The sequence below is a fragment of the Pterocles gutturalis genome, unplaced genomic scaffold, assembly GCF_000699245.1.
Source record: "Pterocles gutturalis isolate BGI_N339 unplaced genomic scaffold, ASM69924v1 scaffold2914, whole genome shotgun sequence".
Classification (NCBI taxonomy): Eukaryota; Metazoa; Chordata; class Aves; order Pterocliformes; family Pteroclidae; genus Pterocles; species Pterocles gutturalis.
In genome coordinates, this window is record NW_010130371.1 from 66725 (window position 1) to 86536 (window position 19812).

The window sequence follows — 19812 nt, forward strand, 5'->3', positions numbered from 1 at the left end:
GAGCCTTGACCCGATGGCGCAGGTGTTAGCAACTGGCCAAGGGCCTTGGCACCAGCCTCTTGGATTTAAAAGGACTCCCAGGCTGAAAGGGCAGAAGAGAGATTAAAAAAAAAAAAAAAAAAAAAAAAAATTGCCTCAGTCAGGGAAGTGTCAGAAGAAGCAGGTGCAGAATGGCTCGGTGCAGGTAGGAAATACTCCCCCAGAGACAGGACAGAGTTTCCTCTTGTTCTTAATTTGTCAGAGCTGCTCGATCTTCTGTGAGACAGGAAATACAAGGCAGATTAAGAAATACACTATGAATGCGCCTGTGCTGTGTTGGCTGACAGGAGGAGAGACAAGACTACTCCATTCCAATGAAGTTTGCTTTTTTTTCTGTCTTCCTTGTCTTCAGATTGGGCTGAAACCCTTTAAAAATGTGTCTGCATGGCACACAGCTCAGCAGGGCTCTGTGCACGAGGAAGAGTTTATTGGCAGCACAGCGAACTCTGTTACAGCTCAACTCTCACCTATAAACAGCAAAACCCCATGTGAAGGATTTGACTTCAAATTAGCACCAAGAACCATTTCACTCTGACCGCTCACTTAGATTGCTCTTGTGAACCTTTGAGTCTGTCCATCCTAAACTTTCCAGCCGTGCAGCCTCCCATGTTGTAACTAACACTGTTGCTGTACTCTTGATAGCAATAATAGCTTGAGTGTTAGCAAAGACAAGCTGCCAAGGTGCTATTGCATTATAGCGACCATAAAATCCATGCCTGCTTTGAGGAGGATTAGGCAGCGCATCATTTCAAGGAGCAGTGGCTGAGTACGCTATAGAAATATTCCTGTTGTGCTAAGCAGCCTTGACTTTAAAAGAAAAGCCACAGATACTTTTATGTGACTGAAATCCAGCAATGAATTCTGCTTGTCCAAATTTCTTCATTTACATTTTTTAAATGTGTTTTCTGAAGGGTAACTTTTTTGCTTACTTCTGTATTGAGAAATTTCAATTGCTAAAGACTGTTTGGGAAGGCTGTAAATTGGGGACATAGATCCATTGGACTTGCACATGGAAGGATCGTCATAGTAAGTGATGAGTAAAGTAATTAAACAGAAGTTCCTGACCTAGTGCTGACAGCCTGGGTTTGATCATAGGTCATGCAATGCTTTCACATTTTTTTAATACATCTTTAGTAGCAGTAATGAGATTCTTATTGATTTTTGAGGTGCTCTGTAATCTTGTCATTTGGAGGTGTTTAGTATTTCTGAGAGGAACTAGTTCCAATAATTTCTATCAAAATTGCATTTGGTAGCAAAAGGGGATTTTTTTGCTACAAGAAATGCTTTATTAAAATACCTGCTTTGAAGAAGAAATTAAAAGAAATATTTCCATTCTTTTGGGGTTACTGTAGTTGTGCCATATGGGAGCTGGAGATCAGGAATATCTCCCCATCTTTTCCACTGCCTTTCACTCTCTCCTTTGTTTTTCTATGTCCTAATCATTTTAATTATTTTCTCCTAATCCCCAACGTACCTGGAAAAGATTAAGCGGATTGCCTTTTTTGACAATCATTGGGTTTTCCCGTGGCGTTCTGCCCTGCGGGGTCCCCTCCTGTGCAGCAGCCCCTCGCTGGCTGCAGGAACATTTCTGGTGCCAGCACCAGTGCTGCAGAGCCAGGGACTGGTAGGAGCAGGCACCAAAGCAGTAATGAAGAAAGGCACCCTGAATGGAATCACAAAACCAAGGTTCATTATACGAAGATTCAATTAGTTCTTTAAACACAGAGACTGTGATAGAACATGGTGTACAAAACAGGATCACTGCCGAGTGTTTATAGGCAATGCATTGCCCGTTCCTGCTCATGCAATTAAGGTAACAGAGTTTCAATAGGCACAGCTGCAGAAAGCAGCTTTCTGATCCTACCTGGGTCAGCATGAAATAAGACTGCATTCAGTGCTAGTTTAGAAATTGTGCTCTAATTTTTTCCTGACGTGAAGAAATGAGAAATTGAACACAATGTGTTCCCTTTTGGAAACACAGAGGCTCCTTTTAAATTCCATCCAGGATAGCAAGAACTCAATACATCCATTAAAATCTGAACCTTAAAGGTGATCAGATTAAACCCTTCAAGCAGTAGCTTTGGATAAAGCATTGGATTTAGCCAGCATGATAACAAATCTCAGAATATTTTGTGAAGAATCCCAAACTGGGGCTGTTGTCATAACTGGTCTTCATAAACAATATACCTAGTTTTAGCTCTGTTTCCACATCAGCTGGGAAAACCCGCTGGGTTTTGGGCACATTCTGCAATCCTCTAATCAGTTGCTGAAATGTTTCCTCCTTTCTTCTAGTTGCACTTTCCAACATAAGTGGTTTGTGGCACTTCAGTGCCATTCTTTCTCTCCTTGAGTATTATTCTGCTGAAATTCTGCTCTTTCCTTTCCCCTCCACACAAACTCTGAAGATCTGTTCAGCCTTCAGTGCTTCAGAAGTAAAAGCACTGTCATTCTCAATGTCCCCTGGATTCCTGCACTGCTAAGAAATTCTGCATTCCTCAACAACTTTACAGTAAATTGAGTACTTTCTTGTCTCTATAAATGCCAGTGGGCTGTGGAGCTCACCTTGCCAAGATACACAACAGAAACCCCACTGCATTGCTTTCTGTACAGCAGATGATTTTATAACAAGCTTTGCAGGATGGAACCAATGAGCCAATTTCCAATTTTCCCTCTTTACATTTTTGCTTTATTGATATTCACTTATATGAACCATGTAACCTTAGGAAAGACAAAGGAGTAATGATTATCAGAAACCCCAACGCTGCTGGAGTATCCTGGAGAATCACCTCTACTAACTCTTTGTTCTTTTCTAGTGTTTTTTCTCGAGCATCCTCGCAGGACTGGCCAATATTAAATAATCCACTTTGGTAACTCTCCCACAACAAGCTAAATTATCAATAATTCCTAGTTTAGCAAAGGACAAAAGGAGCTTCAGACAGACATTCACAGCAAGGTAGCAGTATAGCCAAAAATTAATTCCAAGTTTTCCAGCCCTCTGCTCCCTGCTGCCCTGGTTCAAGGACCCCATCCTGAGCTTTGACCTCTCTTCCATGCCTCCCTTTTAAAAAAGCAGAAAATGCTTCTAATGCAGTGGTTTCCCATTTCAAGGAGTGATTCCCTTGAGATTTGCTCATGTGTTGCTTTAACAGGGAGGAAATACAATGTGCTTGTTAAAGGGAAAGCCTCAGAGTCAGGATTTTTAGGCTGTAGCTTTAGCCTTAGCTTTACCTCGATTTGTTTTTGTTTCTCCACCTGTAAAATGGAGCAGTGCTTAGTGATCCCTGTCATACAGTGTTATTAAGCCACTTGAATGTATGGGAAATACCCTGAAATCTCAAGACAAGTGCAAATGATTAATTCATTATTAAATCCATCGTCCCACGAAATCCTCTCTTTGGAACAGCCTTAATCCAATGTTTTATTAATATAAAAGCAATTATATTGCTGGCTTATCAGTCATGTGAATGGAAGCTTTCTTTTTCTTTCTTTCTTGCAGTGCGGAGGGTCCTTCCTCTGAAATCATGCAGATTGATTTTGAAATTGAAGACTTAACTGACTTACCCGGGACCCAGCTCATCACTTGGCAGGTGGAATATCCTGGAGATACAACATCTGATCTCGGAATCTCCAAGATCTACGTAAGCCAGAAGGACCTGGTAGGAGTTCTCCCTTTGGCTATGGTAAGAAAACGTTGGACATTCTGCACGTTTTTAATATTGCTTTACAATTTAAGTGTCTGGCAGATGCAACTGACCTGCTAAAAGGGGTGGTGGGATGGAAAGTTTCAGTACCTAGAGGAAGAGATATTAACTTCTGAAGTTTGCTTCACTCAGTGGTGAAACCACACGAAGGGAAACCATAGCTTCCCACGGGAGGCCCAGCCATGCTCTCTTGGACTGATAGACTGACTTCTTCTAGGCAGAAGCTGAGTTCGTGGCATTGCCAGTGGCCAGAACTCTTGTTGTTGCAAGAAGTGGTGTGCTTGGACAGTCTGTTCAATGTGATATGTGTCTTCCTTGAACCACGAGTACTCCCACATTTGATCTAGTGTTAAAGGACTTCCTGAATCAGAGTTCTTTTCAGTTTTTGAATTCTGACTCCATATTCATTTGAGAGAAGAGAAATAAATCATAGTGCAACTTCTGAGTAATTTTTAATTACCTGGGGAACACAAAATACAGTATATAGCCAACTGGTTTGGTTTTTTTTACATAAATGCATTCAAATGCGTTGCCTCGCTATCACAGTGCAAACTATGGGGCTTGAAAAATACCTGATCCTTTAGCCTTGATCTTACCTAAAAAAACCTGTTAGATATCCAAATGGCAAGTACAAACAGAAATTTTATGTTTCCTCTTCTCTCCCCATCACATTTCTGCATCATTAGGGATGAAGAATACTTGTCTAAGGTCTGAGCATGCCCCATTCTTGTTCCTAGACAATCTGTTAGGAAATATTGGCACGTTACTATTTAGCACTGAAAGAAAAAGAAAAATCAATCTCGGAGGATTTTAAAAAATGTAATCTTGACGTTTGCCTAGTGATAGCCAGTTAATTATGCCATTATTGAAGTCTGGAAGTGCAGAGAACACCTTCAGACTCACAGAACTGGTAATTCCTCTGATTGTTATTTAGTGAATTTAGAACTACTCAGATGTTGTAATTCTTTATTTCACCAAAAGTATTTCTTTCTTTTGTAATGGCTCATGCTTTTATTACCAAGGTGTATATCACAGCTGAAAGAGCTCTCTCCATCTGGTGTTGTGGCTGTCTAACAAATCAGGGTTGTGTATCTAATCCCTTTGTTTTGTGTGACTGTTTTCCTGGGCTGGGTCCTGCTGTTGAGCAGTGGGTGATCTCTGCTGGTTTGTTGATAAGAGGCTTTGGGGTCTGCAGATGGGACCCTGGTGTGCAGTCACACAAATTCTGGAGTATTGAGGATTAAGGTTGTAGAGGTGATATGATTTACATAATCTGAGATGTGGGGAGTTTTATTTGCTCCATCTCTTAATGAAAAGATGAAAGATTTCTTTCCTGTTGGTTGCAATGGCTGCAGAAACAGTGGTTCTTCTCATACATGCCCGTGATCCATGATTGCTTTAGTATCAAGTGGCAAATAGGATCAAGTGATTTGTTCATAAGAACAAAGATAGATTCTCCTGGCAGTTGCTACAAATAAACTCTCTCTTTTCATTTCCACTAAAAGATCCAAAAAAAAAAAAATATTTTCCAGAAGCACAAAATTCTATGCTCAAAGGACACATGAAGTCTATCAAGTTATCAGTAGGTGGCATTTTACAAGGCAACAGGTGTTGGAATAATGGGTAAGAGCGAAAGTAAGGATAAATGGCAGGGGTCCCCTAATTACTGACAGACTGGGAATAGTTTTGACCTTCTTTGCGTGAACTGGAGTGTCAGGGAGGAAACTCGGGGGTGTCACAAATCTCCAAATCTTTGTAGTACTTCATTCAGGTGCAGACCTTTCAACACTTGTAACTTAAATTAGTTTGGTACTTCAGATTTCACTGTGATCTTTGCAAAGCCAGCTTGTAATCTAGAAATTTAAAATAAAAACAGAATCACAATGAAAACAAAGTATTATATTATTTCTCCAATTCTGGAGACTGGGGTTAATTTGAATTAGTTTTACTGGGCTTTTAGTGAACATGTAACTTCATCTTTAGAAGCACCAAACTGAAATGCTGCTGAATATTTCAATTGCAAGTTAATTTTTCAAAGAACAATTTTAAGGCTTTAACATTAGGTAGAGCTTTGGTGTGTTTGTGGTTTTTGGTTTTGTTTTTGTTTTTTTTTTTTTTAATGGAGTGGCACATACCACCTCTGCACCATCTTTATTTTTTGCAGTCTTTTCTGCTAGCGATTATGAATTTGTTAATTGCAAAGCAGAAGACTGGCCAATTTAGAGCTTCCTGTTTCTTTTTTTTGAGTTACAAAATGTTGCAATGGAAAGACTTAAATGTGTATATCAGCATCAGGACACACTGGAAATACCTACCTTCTGCTGAAGTTATTAGGACTCTTGCTGCACTCACCTTTCTCCAGTGCATTATTTTTTCCTACGGCATATTAGCATTCCAGCTTTTGAGACCCCTGTAGGGCCCTGTACCAATAACAGCAAAACAAGTCACAGTGGAGCACTCAAGGATATTGATGAGAAAAGCTGTAGGGTGTATTTGATGGATGTGTGGGTACCATAAAGGCTGATATTTCTGAAACTTTAATAACATCTTTTCTAATTTTGAAGTGTAACAGAAGCTGTCTTGGTGAGGTGTGCATGGGACCCCTGGGCCCTTGTTAGCAGGGTGGGAATAGCAAGGGAGAAGACATTTAATTTGAGAACATTGTAAGAACCTGTGAGCACCTGTTTGGATATTTGCAATGCACGATCCTTTCCCTTAAGCCTGATGAAATACAGGCAAAGATGTTCATCCAGGGTTATAAAAAATTATTGGCCTTTTACCACGATTGCTTTGCAGCGGCTCTGACAGCCACACAGCAATGTCTTGCCTTGTTGACAGAAACTAAAACATCCCCTAAACCCTGGGGAAGAGGTAGATACTTGTATGGTATAGTGTTCTTCACCAGCACAGTTTCCACTGTAATTTGTGTGTTTCTTGCATGGGCACTATTCAAAACCCTCCTTTACTTCCCCGCTAACTTTCTCACTGCAAGGTCTGCGTCTGTGGGTATTGTGTGGAGAAGAGGGGTCTTAAGAACATGCTGATCAGTACGGGAATTATAGAAACAAAGAGTGCTTTATTCTAGATGGAGAATGCTGGACAAGGAATGACAGAGGATTAATCTATGGTAATTATTGAAAATTTGGCACTTTGGGAAAAAAAATCCCAAGTAAATAGTGAGGAAGGGAAAAACTTCCATGTTGTTCTTTGTTGTCAACTAATATTGATTCCTTTTAAATGTCATTCTTTTAGCATTCACCTGTAATAGGGTATTATTTGAGACAAAACTGTAGCACCTCTTAAGACCTTTGAAAATATATGGTATCGAAAAAGGCATATGGTCCATTTGTTCATTAACTGTCTTGAACACACTGCTGAGGTTTTTTGAGTTGAGGTCCTTCAATGAGTGACAGCCAGTGAGAAAAACATGCCTGAATCTTCTAGAATATGACATTATTTTTTATTGGCATCCTAAAGAATCGGCTTGCAATTCCTATTTGGCTTCTTTCTGGTGTTTCTTCCCTATTTTATTTCACTCTCATTTTGTTAGGTGATGAATGGCCCGGGTTTAATCAGTCAAATTGTACATTTGCTACTATTGATTATTGTTGCTTTTTAAACATTCTGTCAGCTCTTTCATAATTATGGTGTTCACCTTTTGTTGAACCTTAATGATTAGGTGAGGATGAGAGACAGATGAGCTCTGTAGCCATCTGTGTACATACAAGATAATCCCTACTGAGAAAGGCAGAGGGCAGATATGACATGCTGGTAAATGGGTAAGTTGAAATCTGTTCTGTAAATAATAATACAAAAAATTGTGAATAATAAAATACCTGGACTGGTTCTTAACTGAACCAGCTATGAATCTGTGAATCACCTGTCTTACCTGTGTGTGTGACCTAAACCTATTCTGTCTGTGCCCTCCCTTTTTTTAATAATCTGATAAGGAATCAGGGCAAAACACCTGTTTTATAAATCTCACAGTGGGAGATGTTGGCCCCAGATTGATAAATCCCTTATTAGAGTAGTCCTTTGACTAGAAAATATATTGTGTTAACTTTCTCCTAGAATACAGAGAAAAAAAATGCAGGCAGGATACTGTGTTTCCCTTCAGAAATTTCTTGAAAAGGTTGCAGGTTCTTGACCTTTAATTTTTGATAAATTGTTGTCCACATGCATGTTTTAAATTTATAAATCCACAAGTCAGTATTGGAGACAGCCTGGCTCACACAGATGTAGTTGCCCTGATGCTCAAGGCATTATTAGGTTTAAGGATATGGATGGGAACCAGAAGTTTCAGGTGGCGGTGGGACATACGAAGCTGATGAAGAAGCCAGGTAGTTGGATGGTGAGTAACCTTGTGTATAAACAGTCTGTGGATCTGGATTGCTTTCTTGAGAGACTCCCCAGCCCTTACAGATGAGTTGGTCCTAATGCCCATATGTCCGTGGAGTGCCTGTTTTTCCTTCTTACTGAGTACAGTGGGACAGCTCTTAGGAATGTTTATAATCTAGTCAGTATCAAACTAAAAATTAACCTCAGGTTAATTAAAGGTTCAGGAAGAAAAGATGGGATTTGAAACTTGATTAATGGTACAGCGGTGAGGTTGCAGTCTGCTTGGCAGAGGCAAGAACTCCAAAGAGAACCTTCCATCCCACCCAGCCGTATTTTAGCAGGAAAAGGTGGATGGTGAACAGTGAATTACAGACTTGTATCAGCACTGAGCTTCCATTATCTCTGGTTTTGGCCCATTATTTATTATCCTCAAGCAGTGCACCATCAGCCTCAAAGATGTTCAAGTGAGGTGTGAGGCAGAGAAAGATTTAAATCAAATGTAGAAAAAAATTCCGAGAAGAGAATCCTGATTTATGACAGACTTAAACAGAGTCAGTGACCAAAGTCTAGCTCATTACTTTGCAAGAAACAGGCTGTAGTGAAAGCAAAGAATTATTCCTGCTCACCTGACCCTACAGAGGAGTCCCAACTGGGTGATCAGCCCCTGCTCACAGAAACACAAACACTCAGCTCTGCTCTTGCAGAGGGAACCTGCTTTGGTGCAGGTCTGACCTATTTTTAAGCTGCAAATGAAAGCGGTTTAAACAAAGTTGGGTGAACTGTTAGGAAGACAGATCACATTATCTTTCATCTCAGGTGACTTGCAATGTTAGTACCATCCAGGAAAGGGTCACTGGTAGTGTTGGAGCAAAATAACCTTTTAAAGCATCACAGCCATTTTTGCAATGTTTGTGTCACCACAGCTGCTATTCTATGGAACACAAGTGGAATATTTATTTTACAAGGTCAGGTTAATAAACTAGCTGTAAAAAGTAAATGTTGGCTTTATTTGTTGAACAGAGGTATTGTATAATACCTAGAATGTAACAAACTTCGTATTTAAGATTATATTTTGGTTTGGTGCATCCTAACACAGTTATTAAAGCAGCATTGACTGGAAGCCCCTTCTCCCATTGCAGGTGGACATGCTCTTGTCCTCAGACCCATTAGAGCCATTTTGGCTTGTGAGAAGTTATATTTATGGCAGTCATATTAAATAAATTCTATCCAAAACCTGAACACCAGTTTAACATTATACCTTTTAGATAATTCATTGTTTCAACTTGCTCTTGATGTTCTTTATAAAAATTTAACTAAAAAGTTGGCAGGAAATAAACTCTTCTACATACCGTCAGCATAAGAAGCTGGATAAATAGACCAAATGAATAAATGACATCAACTGCTCCAGCGAAGAGTCTATCTATTATATAAGAAGTGTTTCCATTTTAAAATAATTCGTAATAATTACAGGAATCAGCTGTCGTGGCAGTACCAGTCACTACTGGATTTTAAAAATGCTTAGGGTATTAATGCCCTTATAAATATATGTATCAGAAACATTTAATTTTTAGCTAGTGCTCTTTATGTTCTGGTAGAGCCTGCATATGTAGCTCAGACTTACCTACCAGTGTGCTCACTGCTGCACGCATACATATTTAATTATAGCCTTGCTCTGAAGAACTCAGAAGTCAAGCAGAGCAGACCAATAGTAAAAACAGAAAATATTGGTCCCTTCTTAGAGAAGGGGAATGGGGATGGGCAGTAAACTGAAGTTCCCACTGAAGTCAACCAGATTATCTTCTTCTAGACCAAAGCTTCAGCCTGGCTTTTCTTCCCCATTACAGAAGATGGTCCCTGGAGCATAAACCTGGCTGTGTAAGTGTCATCATCATTGGAGCTTGTCATCCACATGTAGCTCTGAAGATGGCATGGCTGTCCCTGCCTCGTCCTTAGGTCCCATCTTCTGCTCTGGAGCTGTGCCACTCCTTGGGTCGGCAGAGTGCTGCTGTCCTCTGTCGGGAGCTGCTCAGGGGCACGCGGGGGGCCCATCCTGGGGCTGTGGAATAGGATATTGGAGGCTGTTACAGCCTTCTCTCTACTATCTACCACCTTAAGTTGACAATCAGGATGCTTTTGGATGAAATTAATGCTTTTCTATGGGAGAGCTGAAATGTGAATCTCCATCCATGTGTGGATGAACAAACTGATTGCAGGGAGGATGTGCTTTTGGCTCTGCCTGGCCCTGGGTTCTGCCTGGCAGCTGAGAAGCGCAGGGTCACATCAGCCAGAATCCACTGCCCTAATCAGCTTTGAGAATGAATGTTTCTAAACACTTCTACTGACAGTCAGCTTTATGAAAAAGAGATGTCTAGATAGTAGTAAAAGCTTTTACCTTCCTAATTCATAACTTTTAAATTGCAATTGCTATATTCAGCAATTTTTCAAATATTTAATTAAAATGTTACCCATTTCTGAAGAGGGACCTTTTAAATCAAAATAATTCGTGAATCATCGATGAAGTCTAATCATGGAAAAGGGATCATTAGGATACCTTTGGATCATTGCAATATTGCAAGCAACCGTTTTCTTAAGTGTATGCTCTTGCTTCCTAAAACTAGGTAGGTCAACGTCTTACAGTTTCATTTCATAAAATGGGCTTTCCATTCTCCTAGTAACATCTCTTGGCACCTACCAATTCTGATTTTAATTCTTGAAAATCTTTCCTGAAAACAGATATCCAAAATGACTACAGGATACCAGATAATGTCCCTTGCCATTGTTGTCTAAGTGTGTATCCTCTGGAAATGTTTTTTTTCTCCATCTCAAATGATACATGCATGGTTTGGGCTCTGGATGTTGGGGTTTTTTTGTTTGGTTGGCTGGGGGTTGTTTTGTACAATGCCATGCGTTCATCTTGTGGCTGAGTATTATATCCAGATCTTTCTTTCTCTCTGTTGTTTCAGGCTGATGACCTCTTACCTGATGGCTGACATTCTTGCTGTCAGTCCCCATGGTTGAACTTTGCACTGTATTTTAGGTCATATCATTCCATTTCTTCTTCCTGAATCTTTGGTTTTATCTGGTGCTTCTTATTTAATAGTTCAAAATTCTGTATTGACGATGCTTCCCAAACTGATACCGTTAGCAGATTTTAGTAGTAGTGTATTTCATCATGTTCCAGGGTCATTATTGACAGCAATTAAAAAAAAAATCAAAAAAAAAATCAGTCCCTAGGCTAATTCTGGAATATTGCCATATCAGTTCAGAGGAGCAGGTTGTCTTGCTAACTGTTGATCTCACAGCTTTGCCTGGATCCTAACACCTGCTCTTTGGATTGTTTGTTTGTGGTTCAAGCAACTTCAACCGGAAGGACTTTGTATTCAAAAGCTCTTTAATTAGTCTTTATGCAATGCGTGAGTCAGTTTGGATTCCATTCCACATTCTAATAACTGTAATGAGCCTGTACAGCTAGCAGAAGAAAATATTTCATCCAGTAAACACATAATATCCTGTTGTGCTTCAGAAATCACAGATATCTGGAGCTACAAGACATTTTTCCCATATGTAGATGTCAATTATTTATGCTTTTCAGAGCATGTGATATTGTCACCTATCTGTGCCCAAACGATGGACCAGGCAGCTGAGTGGTCCGGTCAGGTGTGACAGTTCTGGTATTTCCTACCTGGCTGTGTTCAAGACTTGATTGCAAGGGGGCCAGTGTACAGGGTTCATTTTCCAATTAGAATTGCCTGTAAAAAATGGCATGGTTTGGTCTTCAACTTACTGTTACTATTACTGTTGTGCCAAACATTGGCCTTGCTCTGGCGGGCTTCTATTGTCTAACTCCCCAACAAGCTGCCAGATGTGTGAGTCACTAGCACACAGCATTTTGTTTTGTATACAGGGAATGAAATGAGAAAATAATACAAGCACTTGGCAATCAAAGATGTCGTCTTTCCAGAATGCAACAAATGCCATATTCTTTGCATTTTTCCTTCCAGTATTAATGGTGACCCTGGGGTTCTTAACATCTGAAATAACAAGCAATAGCTGTTTCCCTTTACAATTAGACATTTCGTTGACCTGTCAAGCATGCAATGAAACACTGTGTTCATTGCAACATCAATGCAGACGCTTTGCCACTTAAATTTCCAAGCATTAAAAACCATCAGGCAGGTCTTCCAGTTTAATACAATTTGTTTTATGTCAAAGGTTACTACACGCTCATGGAAAAAGATCTTGATGATGTTGTTGTTGTTTAAGACGAGGTTCGAAATCATGTTTTTGTACCTGGAGCTGCACTTGCTAGCTGACTAATGCTGTAATCACCTGTAATAATGGAAAGCAACAGTCACCCAGTTTTTGTCTGAGTGGGGGAATGAGTAATGAGGGCTTGGACTGGCTGCTGGCAAAGCTGCTGACAGCCGCACAATTTGATGTGGAACACCGAAAATTGGCTTCCCTAGAGAAGCAGGAACAAACTCAAGGATATTTTTCTTACAAATTAAAGCCCAAGAAAAATGGTTTTGCATAACAGCCTCTGTTCTTTCTGAAGTGAGAGTTATGTGTGTTTTTCTTGATTAGACACGTGCGGTTGAACTTGGGTTGAAACAAGCCAAATCTTTCACCCCTGACAGTCCTTATGTGTTGCTCTGAAGCTGCATGATGCTATGAAATGTAGAAGGACCAGGAAAACATGGTCAGTCTGAATTTAAAGCAAGTTTTACGCAGAACTAGTCCCTGCTTCAATAGACACAAGATTTAGAGGTATTGGCCTGTTTTCACACTGTTGTGAGTATTGGTATTAAAAATGTTATGAGTTTAAAACAGAAATCATTTGGTGATGAATTGAGTTTTCAGAGTGAAGGTCTCATAAATATTTGATAATTTGATAATTTTTGTGCAGCCCAGTTTCAGCCAACTGAAAGGGGCCTCATTTTCTGTAGGTAAGTGCTTTGAGTGATTTTAAAGTCAGGATGTCTTAAGATGTCTCACACTGAGTGTCCACAATGACCAGTAATCACTAAAAATATTGCAGCACCTAATTTGGATTATTTTTCCAATGCCTTTATAACTTTACATTATTCAGACTCAATATTAAAGAAATTTCCAAAGTTTTTTGTTAAAAAAAATAGAGATGGTGTTTGCTTACTTTTATTGAAATACAGTCAGTTTGGGTTTATAGAAAACAGATTACTGCCTTCTGTTGCTCTGTTGTTTTGCATCCAGTTTCACTTGCAGGATTTTGTAACACAATGCTGCCATACAGCGCAGTAGTAAATATTGCAAAACAGTCTTTAATTCTGACTGCTAAATTGTTTTCACTGAAATACGAAAGATCACAAAGTTTTCTTCTATGTTCAGATTTGGCAAATTTGGTGACATCAGGATCCAGAGTTTACAATGGTTTAAGAACATTCTTTCAAATACATATTCATTGAAGTGTGGCGTGCCTGTGTGTCCCCCTTTTAATCAGAGAATCTTTCTAAAGAGCAGCTGTAATCACAGAGTGGCTGAAGCTGAAGAGGGCTCCAGACATCAGCTAGCCCAGTGGCTCGCTCAGAGAGCAGGTTGCTCTGGGCTCTGTCCGCTTGAGTCTTGAAAGATGGAGATCTCACAGTTTCTTTGAGCAAACAGTATTTGACCACCCTCACGGTAATTTGTTTTTCCATGTATCTAAATGGAATTTCCAGTGTTCTGACTTGTGTCCTGTGCTGCTTGTCCTATTGCCATACACATCTGAGAAGTGTCTGGCTGCACGTTCTCAGTATCCTCTGGTCGGGTAGCTGCAGAAAGCAGACAGGTCTCTCATTTACCTTCTCTTCCCAAGGCTGAGCAGACCCGGCTCTCCCCCTCTCCATGTGCATCCTGTGCTCCAGCGCAGAGCTGGCTTGGTGGCCCCGACTGGCCTTGCGCCAAGGCGTCAATATCCTTGGCTTCAGCTGCAGCCTCTCTTGGCTTCCCACCTCTTAATTGAGGTAGTTATGAAAAGATTTTTTCCCTTTTGGCATAATGAAAGGGATGCTGCCTTAATTGGTTCCCTTCAGATTAGTGATTTGAATAAAACATAGCTGAAAAAGAAGCAGCAAATTTTTCCCTGCTGAAATAGATCCATGACCAGTGTGGCGCTGCTTGAGCGAAGCAGGCAGGTATCACTCTTTTCAGCTTGTTGACATTATTTTTAGATGTGTTTTGTGATTTTGAGGTACTGTTTGGGGGCTTCCCTTTTTTCTTTTTTTTAAATTTTTTTTTCCTTTTGAGCATTCAAGCTTTTGAAATTATTTATTTACAAGCCATGAAAATCTCCCCAAAATGGATTTTAACAAGTGTGTAATTGGATAATTTGACTACTAGTAAGCTGAAGCCCCAGAGATCAGGAATTACACTTTGCTACAGAATAGTCGTTCTTCATGTAGAATTAATTAGATTTCCTCTAGATTACACGTAGTAAGAAGAGTAGTCAATTAAGAGAATTATTCTCTGACTTTTCCATCCTTCTTTTAATTGCCAGCCAGTGGTATTAAGAATTCCTTTTTTTATGTGAGATATCCTCAGAGGCAGGACACCAGAAAGAGGATGAGGGACAGTGGATTAAACAGTGGCTCAGGATTCACTGGATTTGTGTGTGGCTTTGACTCACCTTTTGAAGGACTGGTTATCCATTGGGCCTGAAAGCTGCTGGGTTCACAGGAGGCAGACAGAAAAATGAGGACAGGTTCCTGATCTGTTGAAGGTAATGTTTTTCAGCGGCATTGCTAAACCAAGCAACTCTTACTCCTCTTCTCCCCTACCCCACTCTCAGCTAGGTTAATACAAATGTCTGTGTAGCTGCTGCAGAGGTGGGCTGAGGACCTGAGCTTGGCTAAAAACCACCATCCCTTTTTCTGTTGGGTCGTTCTGAGCCCAGCTCCATCCCCCAGTTTGCTTCATCACCTTCCCATACAAAAGCAACACTGGCACAATCAAAGAAGTGCTTAAAACAGTAGAGGCAGAAGCCACTTCAGGTAGCATGGCTTCTAAGGTAGCATGGCTTCTGAAGTGACAGCTTCAGGAACAAATACTGGCAACAGCCTAGAAGATCTGGAGGGAAGCTGAAACCTCTGCACGGCCGTGGGCAGGGCATGGCCAGCTGAGCAGGGTGGGAAGCACTCTGCTCTGGCCAGACCTCTCCAAGAGCAGGGACCGGGCACACAGCAACGTAGGTGTTGCCTTGATGGTGATTTTGGTGGTTTTGTGTTGCTTTGGGGCTGTGCAAAATGGATTTGACAAACTGGATTTATGTGCAGGATATTTCTGAACCTGAAAGCACAGAGAATCATATCAGATCATAGAATCACAGAAGGGTTTGGGTTGGAAGGGACCTTAGAGATTATCTAGTTCCACCCCCTGCCATGAGCAGGGACCCCTCCCACCAGCCCAGGTTGCTCAAAGCCTCATCCAGCCTGGCCTTGAACCCCGGCCTGTCCTTGACCCCCTCCAGGGATGGGGCATCCACAGCTTCTCTGGGCAACCTGGGCCAGCGTCTCACCACCCGCACAGTGAAAAAGTTCTTCCTAACATATGCACAAGGAGATCTTAAGTTTTGTACCTCCTCTTTCTCCTTTCTTTCACCCTGGCTGTTGCAGTGGTTTTCTGTGTGGGACAGCAAACAGCAAAGGAAGGGCTCAGAGGGGGAAATAATTGTGTTTAGACAGAAAGGGATAAAGCAGAGCAGACGACTGTGATTCAGATGGATGTCTGAGTCATACCTTGTATCTCCTGAGGCTCTTTCTGATATAAGGCACCTTACGCTGTGCCTAGGGAGAAATTTAGTCTGCAAGCTGTGCAAAGGGATATTTTCAGGTCCTACTAAGTGTTGTCAGGAGGAGCAACATGAATGTGTGGCTTCCAGAGAAGTGATGCTCTTCACCTTGGAAGATGGACAGTAGAGACTTGCCTAAAGGTAGATGACATGGACCCAAATCACCCACAATTCAGAACTCAGAACTTAATGTTTACTGAATGCAGAGAAAATACATTTGTAAGAGGACTTTTATTTTTATTGTGACCTTCGAAGAAGGGATAAGGAAAAAAAGTCAAATAGGATGTCTGGATAGCTGAGGTTTCAGAGTACCTGAAGATGTTTCATAATCACTGATGTCATTTCTAGTTGTGAGGAGAATACAAAAAACCCAACAAAATCAAAATGTGAAAACTGTTCATTTAAAAAAGCTTGGCATTTAAAGAGACTAAATTGTAGACATATAAGCAATGTAAATGTGAAAATATAAAAAAAAACTTGGTTCTTTTTCATACCACTTACTAGTAGCTCTATCATAAAATAACAGAATCACTACCCTGGAGTGGGATTCTGAAAAATTACTACCCTGGAGATACAGTAGTTACAGTTCAAAGTGAATTTTTTCTGCAATGCTAAACTTTTATTTCCTAAACCCGTCAGTTCCAAACAGAGTGAAAGTGAGTATTTAAACCACTCATACCTTGCATGAAAATCAGGCCTGACAATTTGAAACTAGATTGCAGGACTTTCAAATGTTCAAACCATCAGTAAAAAGCCAATAATTGTTAAAAAATATAGAAAAGCAGTGCAATTTCATAAAGAACAACAATAAACTATAGTTGTAAGTCTCTTCATTGTAATTCATACTAAAAATCCCAAATTCTGCTTGTAATATTTGTGAGGCAAATTACCTTCAAATTGAAAGATAATTCTCTCTGTTTCAGTGGAATAAAGGTGTGTTGTTCCCACATATGTATTTTCTCTTTGATCTTAAAAAGATGTGAGAAAGTGGAGTTAAGTTTCCGTGTCATAACTGGGTACAAGCTAATATATGTATATAGATCTCTGCTCATTTGGTGATAACAGGAACCACTAAAAAAAGTAAAAAGCTTAGACATGAGGGGGAAAACCAAAGAATTTCAACATTTAAAACAGGGAGGAAAAAAACTGAACATATGTAAAAATATGTAAAATTATACATCTAATTTTGTCGTAAACAAAACCAGAAGAAAATAGATCTGTGTTGCAGCGGGCATCCAAGAAAACCAAAGCTCTCCTGCTTTGGGGACTTGGTTGAGCAGATGCAGTAAAAGCTAGGGTTAACTTTTGTAGTTTAGGGGTATGTTTTGTTCTGTGGTCTGTTAAATTATTTCTTAATTTCACATTGTAAAAAACTCAATTTTTTTAAACTTGGCATTCTGAAGCAATTCTCACCTTTTTCTCTGTCCCAGCCCCAGTCTATGTTATCCTGGCTTCTATAGAATGCGTGGAAGTTCTTTAGGAGAAAGAAAAAGTACAGTTCCAGTTATCTTCATTTCCAATGTACCTTTTCCATATTAAACCAGGAAGATGTACATAAAGATGGAGAAAGTGCATTGTTGGTGTTTAGCCAGAATATAGATGGACTATTCTGTGAGTTTGAAGATGTTTCCTTTCTTTGCTTCTGTTTTCCTTTCCATGTGTCTCCACAGCCTTATTAGAGAGTACCCTTTCTGAAGCAGAAACTGCTTTAAATATATTATTTATGTATAGTGTCCATAACAGCACAGCTCTGGTTTCAGTTGGATATGCTGGGTTACAATAGAATTCTAAGAATATATGAGTAAGCTCAAGTAATGGATATTGCCTTGCACAGTTTTTTGCAAGGGGGCTTGAACAAGTAATTTAGGAAACTGTAATTATCAGCCCTGGTGAATGGAACATGTCACTAGGATTCTGAGCAATAAATTTATATGGGGGGGGGGAAGCCAAAACCTTCAGTCCTTCAAAATAGGTTCAGCTTTTTCTCAGTGCCTGACATGGAAATGTGACAATATGCAGTCTGACAAATTTTTTTGTTTGTTTTGCTTTTGAAAAATCCATGTGCTCAGATTACTCTGGTTGCCCTTATCCTGGTCCAACACAAGGCTGTTCTGTATTGTCTGCCAGTAGCTGTACTATGAAAGGAAAACATAACATGATCAGTCGTCAGGCAGGAGTTTTACTTTTTTCATTTTAGGAGGAAGATCTGCCAAGTTAGCCTGTTTTTGTGACATTTCTATTTAAAAGTGCAGTAAGATGCAGAAAGAGAGAGAGGATTTCCAACTGGAAAAAGTAGTTTTTCTTCCAGAATAAACTCTGCCAAATTACTGGAGGGAGAAGAAAGCAGTGGTTCTGCAGTGCCCATTTCTGGCATCCCAGCAGCTGAGAATGAGACTGGGCCTCATTGAACTGAGGTTCTGTCAATATTTTGGACTGTAAGTCATAAAGAACTGGGCTAATAGCTGAAAAAGATTGCAAACCCCATGGCAAAATATTTTCCTTTGCCTTCTATATATCCCAATAATCTAGATTAACAAAATAGGAGAAAGCATCATCAGAGATCTCTTAGGAGACTGAGACAGATTTTACTGCCTTTACATGTCTCTAATGGACTCTCATAGTTCAGAAGACTTCAATGATCAAGGTTAGAGGATATACTTTTCTGTTTCTCTTGATAAAATTGTGCAGGGAAATCAATGAAGAATGTAATCTGCTCCAAAACTCAGAAAGTTCTAAAATAAGGGAAGAACTGAAACTGGGGTGGTTTTTTTTGCATTTGCCATTTTTCAGGGGCACGGAAGTTTCTATCTGGAGCGCTCTCACCTTTTCCTGTCCTGTTACAAGCAGAGTCTGAATAAAACAGAAGCCAGCACTCTTCCGGAGACCTTGAGAGCTGACCTGATTTCATCACCATAGTAAATTCCCTCTGGGCATTGTGCAACCTGCTAGCCAGGGTTTTTTTCTGCTTTTGTATTGCCAGCAAACCACCCCTTCCTATTACCGTTACACTGAGTGGTCCTGCATGCCCACATAAACAGCTGGGCAGTTGTCACCTCTGCAACATCTGGCTGGCCCAGAAGTGCCCTTGCTCCTTTGTCAGCTGGGTTTGGTCCAGCGCTGTCAAGAACAAGATCTCCCACTTTGCTATCTCTGGCGTACAGCAGGTGGTGGTGCTCCGGTCGTGTGCTCCTTTTCTATTTATATTCCTTTCTCATTTACAGAATTTCTTGTTACTTTCTGGAGCGTTCAGTGTGGAGGCACTTTAAATTTCAGTGAGTTTATAATAGCGTTGTGATTGTCTTTCCAATAAGGACTTTGTTGACTAGATTTAATTGTGAGAACTCTTGCTGATGATGTCTGACAGCTGTTAGTAAATGTGAATTTTCTGAAAAAAGACTTAACAACTAGCCAAACTCTTAGTAAACCAGTGGTAAGTTGTGGTAAGATATCTGTAGATACATGGGCTATTTGTTTGTGCCTATAGGTGCTTGTAGATTAACAAAGTAAAGGCTACTTTTGCTATTCCCCTGGGTGAGAAGGCAGCTATGCCATTGAAAAGCAGTTCGGCTGTACAAACCCAGCCGTGGTTTCTGCTGATAGAGCTGGGTTAGGATCTTCTTGCTCCATTTTATATGGTTGAGCAGCATATCTGACAGCAGGATGTTGTGTAGGTCTGTACTTAGTAATCCTAATGTTGGACAGTCTTAGAGAAAGTAATAAAAAATTTATCCTTAAAATAACCAGGATATTTATATACACTAACAACAACGCTCAAGTATATAAAATCTGAATTACAAACTACCTGAAACTTTTGATTGTCACAGGTTTTAGACAAGACCAATTAGATAAAAAACGGGAAAAGCACTGATGTGGAAGCACATCTTGATAACATTAGGTGCAGAGTCAGAAGCAGGTAGTTTTAATTCCTCCTCT

At 40.1% G+C, this 19812-nt stretch overlaps 1 protein-coding gene across 1 annotated transcript in view; it reads left to right on the top strand.

Annotated features, from left to right (window-relative positions):
- Positions 1-19812, top strand: part of TMEM132D (transmembrane protein 132D) — a gene marked incomplete at its 5' end in the record, with an annotated part of 141768 nt that overhangs the window by 48364 nt on the left and 73592 nt on the right. The window contains one exon of the mRNA XM_010080192.1: positions 3536-3719. Within this exon, the coding sequence (XP_010078494.1) occupies positions 3536-3719 (184 nt within the window). The remainder of the gene's footprint in view (positions 1-3535; positions 3720-19812) is intronic.